Source organism: Enhydra lutris, unplaced genomic scaffold, assembly GCF_002288905.1.
Source record: "Enhydra lutris kenyoni isolate GAN:26980312 unplaced genomic scaffold, ASM228890v2 scaffoldscaffold75, whole genome shotgun sequence".
Taxonomy (NCBI): Eukaryota; Metazoa; Chordata; class Mammalia; order Carnivora; family Mustelidae; genus Enhydra; species Enhydra lutris.
This window is the reverse complement of record NW_019154159.1, coordinates 5,317,190-5,324,542: the sequence shown is the minus strand read 5'-3', so window position 1 is coordinate 5,324,542 and position 7,353 is coordinate 5,317,190. Positions and strand designations below refer to the sequence as shown.

Sequence of the window (7,353 nt, the reverse complement as noted above, 5' to 3'; positions counted from 1 at the left end):
CCCGGCTCCGGGCTCCGACCCGAGGGAGCCCTCGTCCCGGCAGGTCCCGGACTCGGCCCTGATCCGGGGCGCACAAGGGAGACGCGACGCGACTTCGGTCCCAACCATCCGGGCCCGAGGCCCCGCACCGGCGTGGGAGGGGCTGCAGGCCGCGGAGTCCCCTACCCCGGCTGGCGCCTGGGGCGGCGCGCAGGACTGACGAGGGCCACGAGCGCAGGCCGGGGGGGGCGGTGTCCCGCGTTTGGCTTCAAACACGTTGGCCCTTTGGCAAACCGCCGTGTCCGCCGGCCTCCCCGCAGCGGCGCGCCCCCGCCCACCCGCCGGAGCGCGGGCCGGGACCCCACCCCCGAGCCGCGGAGCCCGCGCGCCGACCCGGCCCCGCCCCCCCGCCGGGCCGCTTTACGGCGGAGGTCGCGCCGCGACGTGGGCGGCCGTAAAGCGCCCGCGGTCCCGGACGGAGCTCCCGGCCCACGCCATGGCCGGCCTCGAGCCGCGGGTCGAGTACCTCGAGAGCTTCCGCTGCCCGCTCGGGGGCCTGGCGGCGGGCCCGCCGCGCGTGCTGTGCCACGGGGCCGCGCTCTTCGTGTCCGCCGGGAGCGAGCGGGTCTCCGTCTACGAGCAGGAGGGGAGGCTGCTGACCGTGAGCGCGGGGCCGCACGGGGGAGGAGACTGCGGGGGGGAGGCGGGGGTCGGGCCGCCGGGGGCGCGGAGACCCGAGGGGGCTGCCGGTTCGGAGGCCGGGTGCTGGGCCGCGCCTCCCCTCGCCCTCCGGCCGGCCCGACGCCGCCCTCTCCCCGCGCGCAGGCCGTGTACAGCTTCCCCGCGCAGGTGTGGCACCTGGAGCTCTCGGCCGTCCCCAGGCTGCTCTACGTCCTGTGCGCCCAGAAGGGCATCTACTGCTTGTCGCCGGACCCGGAGAGCAGGTGATGGGGAACAGTGGGCGGCACAGGTGGCGGAGACCGGCTCGGCCTCGGGGACTCCTCCTCGTCTCTGGTCCTGGCCTCCTTACCCTGGCCACTGTGACCTGTTCGCCCTGCGTGGTCTAGATCGGGGTCACAGCACACACCAGCCGTCCCCTGTGGGGCCGGAGGACGCAGGGCCAGCTCTGAAGTCTGGGCTGCCCCCGGCCCCCAGCCCGGGCATCCTCCAGTAGGCTCGTCTCGAGGAGAATCCTTAGTAAATGGGGTTCAGGCTGCACAGTGTGCAGCCCCAGGCAGGATGCTGTCCCCTCCGGCCTTCGGTGGGTCTCTGTAGTTAGCGGTCTCCGCCAGCGCACCCTGAACGGGAGGCTAGAGGGGGCCGGTCCTGAGGAGCTCGGCCTCTCCTGTGCGCCAGTGCAGGTCTAGACGCGGGCCCATGCTCGCTGCTGTCTCAGGACCTAAAAATGCGGGGTGGGGCGGTTCAGAGACTAGACCTCGGTGGGGGTGGGGTGGGGTCTCACGGTTCTGCTCGGACGAGAAGTTTCCTCCTGAACCCGTTTCTGGAAGCCTGGGTGCCTCCTGTTGTGTGTCCCAGGGTGACGGGTGCTCACCACAGCTGTCCTCGGGCAGGCGGGAGGTCGTGTGGCAGGCCAGCTGCTCCCAGGTGGGCCTTCCCCACAGTGCTGAGGGGCCGTAATGGGCACCGACGTCACTGCCTGGGAAGACTGCAGGCCCAGTGTGTTCAGTGGTGGTTTGTTGGGAAGCAGCTTAGTTGTGTTCTCACAGTTCCCTGCTTCTTGTAGGTTTGTGAACCAAGATGACGGGGGTGACCAGGACAGTGAGGACGGCGAGCCTCCTTGCGCTGTGATTTCCGTGGACCCAGATGCCTGCCTCCTGCCAGATGCCACTCTGTGTACTTTCACTGTGGTTGGTGATAAGCTTGTCACCCTGGCACAGGGCCCTGCCCACTGGAAGGTACAGCTGTTTGAGTGCCCCCGTCCGGGAGAGGACGCCAGACCCAGAGGCCAGGTCGGCGAGGTGGAGTTGTCCACCTCCAGCCCCCTCACTGGGCCCCTTGGGGAGCCCACAGCCGCCCGCTTCCTCCCAGTGCTGTGCTGTGTGTCCCCAGCGGGCCTCAGCGCTCTGCACAGCCGTGCGCAGGGCTCTGGGGCCTTCTTGCTGGAACGGACCCTCTTTGGGCAACTCTTTGGAGTTGACGCCTCCCTTCTGGAATCACCTGTGATCCTCTGTGGTCTCCCCGATGGCCAGCTCTGCTGTGTGGTCTTGAAGACCCTGGTCACCTCAAAGTTGTCCCCTGGCGACCCGAAGGCCCTTGTCAAGATCCTCCATCACCTGGAGGAACCCGTCGTTTTCATTGGGGCCGTGAAGACAGAGTCATTGGCCGAGGACGTGGGAGACACACACCCTGACTGCCTGGTGGCACTTGGTCATGACGGCCGGGTCCTGGCCATCAAGGCCGGCTGGGACGAGGCTGGGACTCTGGTGCCGGAGCTGCGGGAGTACCGGCTGCCGGGGCCCGTGCTCTGTGCGGCCTGTGGCGGAGGTGGCCGTGTCTACCACAGCACCACTTCGGAGCTCTGTGTCGTGGACCTGGCTCAGGGAGGCGTCCCCAGCGGGGACCTGGGAGACCCGCCGTCTCTGCTGTGTGCAGCCGGCTTGGGCGTCTGCAGCGTCGTCACCCTCTCGGTGTTGTCCGAGGTGCCCGAAGGTACGAGGTGGTGCTACGTGAGCCCGAGACGCGACAGCCTGTCGTGCTGGGGGTGGAGTTTCGCAGGCTCGTCTTCTGCGCTGTGAACTGGCACGTCGTCACCTCCCTGCTCTGTTCCCATCTTTGGCAAACCTCACGGGCAGGTTTCTCCCCAGCTGCCCTAGGCTGGTGCTTGACGCCTGCCTCGGGGACGGGGGCTGCGTGCTGGTGTGTGTCCTGTGTGGGTAGGGGCGGGGCATCGCTCCCCGGCAGTGCTCTGTGGTGGGGAGTCCCGGGAGGGCTCTGGTCAAGGCCGGCGTGTTTCTGAAGGCTGGGAAGCACTCGCCCGCCTCCTGTGTGGCCTGCCCCCGGCCGCTCTGCTGGCGCTGTGTGCTGGACGTGTCTTCCCCGGACAGCGCTGGGGGGCGAGAACGGTGCCCCCCTCCCCCGGCCCACGGGGTGGAACTCCTCATGGAGGAAGCAAGGACAAGGCCAGTGTCTGTGCCGCTGGGAAGCACAGCCGCGTGGTCGGCTGCGGAACGGGCCCGTGCATGTTCCGTGCCTCGCTGTTGGGCTGCCACACCACGGCCCAGGGCTTGGGGCCTCGGTGGCCTTGGGCGTGGGGGAGAAGCAGACAGTTGCAGGAGATGGAGCCCAGGGGCGGGGAAGGGGACCAGCCGATGCTAGAGAGACCACAGGCTTCTGGAAAGGCCCCGTGAGCGCAGAGTGAGAATGGGGCGCCTGTGCCGCCTTGCCCTCTGCAGACCATGGGGGCAGGTGCAGGCCAGCTGCACCTGGCTGATCGGGCCACGTGGGTCCTTGTTCGGCCCCCTTTAGTCCCGTTCCCAGACCCCTTCCCCACGGCACTGAGCTGTGTGCCAGCACTCCCCCCTAGGGAGGACCCTACGGAACGTGTGCTGGGATGGACGTGGGCAGAGGCTCTGCCCGGTCCCTGGTGCGCATCTGGGCTCTTCAGGGCCGTCTCCGGGACCCTCCCGTTCTTGCCAGGGGGCCAGTGCGCTGACGACCTCTATCCTGTGCCCCCAGCAGCTTGCCTCTCCCCCGCCCGGTGACCGGGTCTCATGGGTGTGCGTCTGCAGGTGGCGTGAGGCTGCTGGCCCTGTCCACCAGGGGCCGCCTGATGACCTGCCGCCTGCCGCTGAGCTCGGAGGTGCCGGGCCCCACTAGAGCCGCTGCGGCCAGTACTGGCCAGAAGATTAAGGACTTGCTATCTGGGATTGGCACCGTCTCTGAGAGGTGAGCAGCTGTGCCTCCAGTGGCTCGGGCGGAGGCCGGTGCTGCGTCTGTGGGGGCAGCGTGGGTCCAGGCCTCTGACCTCAGGGAGAACCCCAGGTGGCGCATTGCATGGTGGAAGGCTGCATCGGGGAAAGGGATGTCCCCCGTTTCCGTACCCCGCCTGCAGCTTCTCCGTTAGCGGTTCCCTCGGCTCTCCCCCAGCGGGTCCCTCTCCTCGGAGGCCGCTGCCTCCCTGTCTCAGCAGAGGCCCCAGTGGAGTTTTCCTCTGACCTGTTCAGAGCAACGGGCTCTGCTCAGCCCTTGCCTGCCCTTCTGTGCGGCGCCCTGTGGTTTCGGGCTGTTTCTGAAGCACCTGCCGTCCTCAGCCGTCGCACTGCTGCCGCAGAGGATCAACGGGGCCGATGAGGGTCGTGGTTGGGGATGTGCGGACACCCCGGGCCACGCGGCACCGACGAGGTTGGCGGTGGCCAGGAGCCCAGTGAGCAGGCCAGGGCTGCTGGGTGTGGGCTATGGCAGCCCCATCCTCTGCCCCGCCGTGGCTCCGCTGCCTGGGAGGGGGCGGGGTCCGACGCTGGGGGCCGCTGGGCGGGGCTCGGCGTGGCTGGGGCTGCATTGCTGCTCCCCAAGGCAGTGGCCCGCTCCTCACGGGGCGTAGGGCAAGGAGTGAGGTCCTGGGCCTTCCAGTCCTGGGAGCAGGGGACGAGGGGCCCACCGGTGTGCCTCCTTCCCGTGGGTGCCACCTTCATTCTTTCCAGGGTGTCTTCTCTGAGGAAGACTGTTGACCAGCGGAACAAGGCCCTAACGTGCCTCAACGAAGCCATGAACGTGAGCTGCATCCTGTTGTCCAGCCGGGAGGGCCCCAGGCCCATCTCTTGCACCGTGACGACCGCCTGGAGCCACCCACAGTTGCAGGACGTGCTGATGGCCACCTGTCGGCTGGAGAACAGTAGTGGCCTCAGTCTGGACCGGGGCTGGGCCTTGTGTGTGCGGGTGCTGACCAGCGCCTCTGCCTCAGACTCTGATGTGGCCAGCGTGGCCACCACCTATACCATCCCTGTGGACCGGCTGGGTCCTGGCGATCGGCGGGAAGTGACGCTGCCCCTGGGCCCTGGGGAGGATGGCATCCTGCACCTGCCCCTGACCGTGTCTTGCACGCTCCATTACAGTCTCAGGGAGGTCGTGGGCGGGGCGCTTGCCCCCTCTGAGTCCTCTAAGGGCCCCTCTTTGGACGAGTGCCGCCCTGATGTCTTGCCCGAGCAGGACGGCATCTGCCTGCCCCTGAGCCAGCACACCGTGGACATGCTCTGGTGCCTGCGCTTCCCTGGGCTGGCCGCACCCCACACGCAGGCCCCCGGGCTGCTCGGCCCCCTGTGTGACCCTGTGGACACTTTCTTGGGATCTCTCCTCGGGCCCCGCAGCGAGCCGACAGGACCGGCTTCCCTGCGGGCCAAGTTCCTGCCTCCGTTGGTGGCCACGATCCACGTGTCTGCAGAGCTGCTGAGAGCGGCCTTGGGGAACTGTCTCTCAGGTTGGTGGTGGTGGATGCCTTTGCTGCGGCTTCAGGGTGTGTGGACATCGGGCTCCTCCCTCTTACAGGCCCTGCTTGAACTCACCGCAGTCCCCTGTCCAGCAGGCACGTCCCTGGGCTGCGCTGCCCTCCAGTGGCTCCTTGCGGAGAACGCCGCCCTGGACGTTGTGCGGGCCCGCCGGCTGTCCTCGGTCCAGGGAGTGGCCCCAGATGGCGCCGATGTGCACCTGACCGTCCGAGAGGCATGTGGGGTCTGGACCCTGGGGAGAAGTGTCTCTGAGTGGCATCCTCAAGCCGGCTGTGTCCGTGCTGCTTGAGGGGATCGGTGGCCGGTCCCCACTGCATAGAGTTTCCTGACGTGCTGTCTGAGGCCCGGCTGTGCTAACAGCCTTTGTGGGGACGTGGGGTCTGTGTGGGAACCGGGCTGACCTTCATGTGGGGGCCCCCACCTTGGGCACTGCTGGCGCTCGTGGCCGACCCCCCAGCTGTGTCTGGTGGCAGTGAGCACCCCCGGGGGCGGGGCCTGCTGACACTGGTCCTCAGGCACCCAAACTCCCGCCCGTTTGCAGAAGCTGCCCCCAGGGGTCCCGAGACACCGTGCTGGCCTGCCCGGGCTCTGGCCCCTCTCTCACACACCCCTTCCTTCCCAACGTGCTAATGGTGGCAGGCCTGCAGCCACATCTGGCAGACTCTTACCACCCAGCGGGCTTGCGGACCAGCCCAGGCTGCCAGGACACATGTCCCCAAGGTGGTGGGCTGGTCCCTGGCTGCCACATGGCCTTTCAGGCCAGGCCAGCGTGTCCAGGTTGGGGCGTCCCTGGGCCCTGATTCTGGGCCCTGACGGTGACTCCACCAGTGCTCTTGGCCTCGTGAGTGCTCACAGCCCTAAAACACCCCAGGGTTCCAGAAAGAAGTGCCAGGAGCAACGGCCTTCCTAAGTTCCCAGGTGGGGCCCGTCCTTGGCGCTCTGTGTGGAGAATGAGCCAGCGTGTCCTGGCCCGCGGCCTGTCCTGCCTGTGGCTGTCCTCGTCGGTTCTGTCTTCAGCTTCCTGCAGCTGGAGTTTCCGGGGGACGGATCACCCAGCCTGCTCCCTGTTTCACATCTGAAGCCCTGGCCCTGCTGTTAGGTGACCCGGGATGCCCAGTGTGCCGTAGGGGAGTCTAGGCATGGGCTGTCCGGGATTGGCAGGCGGGCACGGAGTCCCTTGGCCGTAGAGTGAGTGTCGTGGCTCTAGATTCCAAGGAAACAGGACTTCTGCACACGTGTTCCAGCTGGGTGACTGCTGGGTGGCTGGCTGGTCTTTCTGATGCAAGTTCTCGTGGGGTGGGGAGAGCCAGGCCTGGGCGTGGGGGCCACCAGGGCCTTTGAGGGCAGGCGGAGCTGCCCTTGGCCTGGGCTGGGCAGGGCCATGGCTGGGCAGGGCCATGGCTGGGCGGTGAGGCTCTTCTGTGTGGCAGGTGGCTGTGACCGACCTGGGTGCAGCGGGGCCCGTGCAGACCGTGGAGATCCAGGTGGAGAGCTCCTCTCTGGCCAGCATGTGCAGCGCACACCACGCGGTCATCGGGCGTCTGCAGGTGGGCGGGTCTGCTTGGGCAGTGGGGTGGGGGGCTGTTGGGGGTGGGGCTCCCTGTGTGGGGGTTGCAGGACCATCTCTCCTCTGCTCCCGCCTGTTCGGGGTGTGCGGGGAGCCGTGCTGGTGGTTCTTCTGTGGCAGACCTGGCTTGTGCTCCCATGAGCCCTCAGGCTGCTAAAGGAGGACCATGCGCGTGTTCCCTGTGGCGGTCAGCATCAGGTCCCCAACTCGCCTGGCTGAGCAGCGCCTGTGTGGAGAGAACGTGTGCCGGGGCTGCGTGTGCCGGCGTGGGCCCGGGGGCTGTGTGTGCCAGGGCTGCGTGTGCCAGCGTGGGCCCGGGGGCTGTGTGTGCCAGGGCTGTGTGTG

The 7,353-nt window shown here is 68.0% G+C and overlaps 1 protein-coding gene across 7 annotated transcripts in view; it reads left to right on the top strand.

The window, feature by feature from the left end:
• The first annotated feature begins 459 nt into the window (after positions 1–459).
• LOC111160399 (Fanconi anemia core complex associated protein 100) overlaps positions 460–7,353 on the top strand; it is an 11,256-nt gene continuing 4,362 nt past the window's right edge. For 4 of the 7 annotated variants that reach the window (XM_022523493.1, XM_022523495.1, XM_022523492.1 and 1 more), the window contains exons 1-7: positions 460–640; positions 805–923; positions 1,724–2,649; positions 3,729–3,885; positions 4,641–5,413; positions 5,516–5,655; positions 6,872–6,988. In XM_022523493.1, the coding sequence (XP_022379201.1) occupies positions 476–640; positions 805–923; positions 1,724–2,649; positions 3,729–3,885; positions 4,641–5,413; positions 5,516–5,655; positions 6,872–6,988 (2,397 nt within the window). In that variant the 5' untranslated portion in view covers positions 460–475. The remainder of the gene's footprint in view (positions 641–804; positions 924–1,723; positions 2,650–3,728; positions 3,886–4,640; positions 5,414–5,515; positions 5,656–6,871; positions 6,989–7,353) is intronic. The other 3 variants (XM_022523496.1, XM_022523494.1, XM_022523497.1) reach the window with 2 other exon arrangements.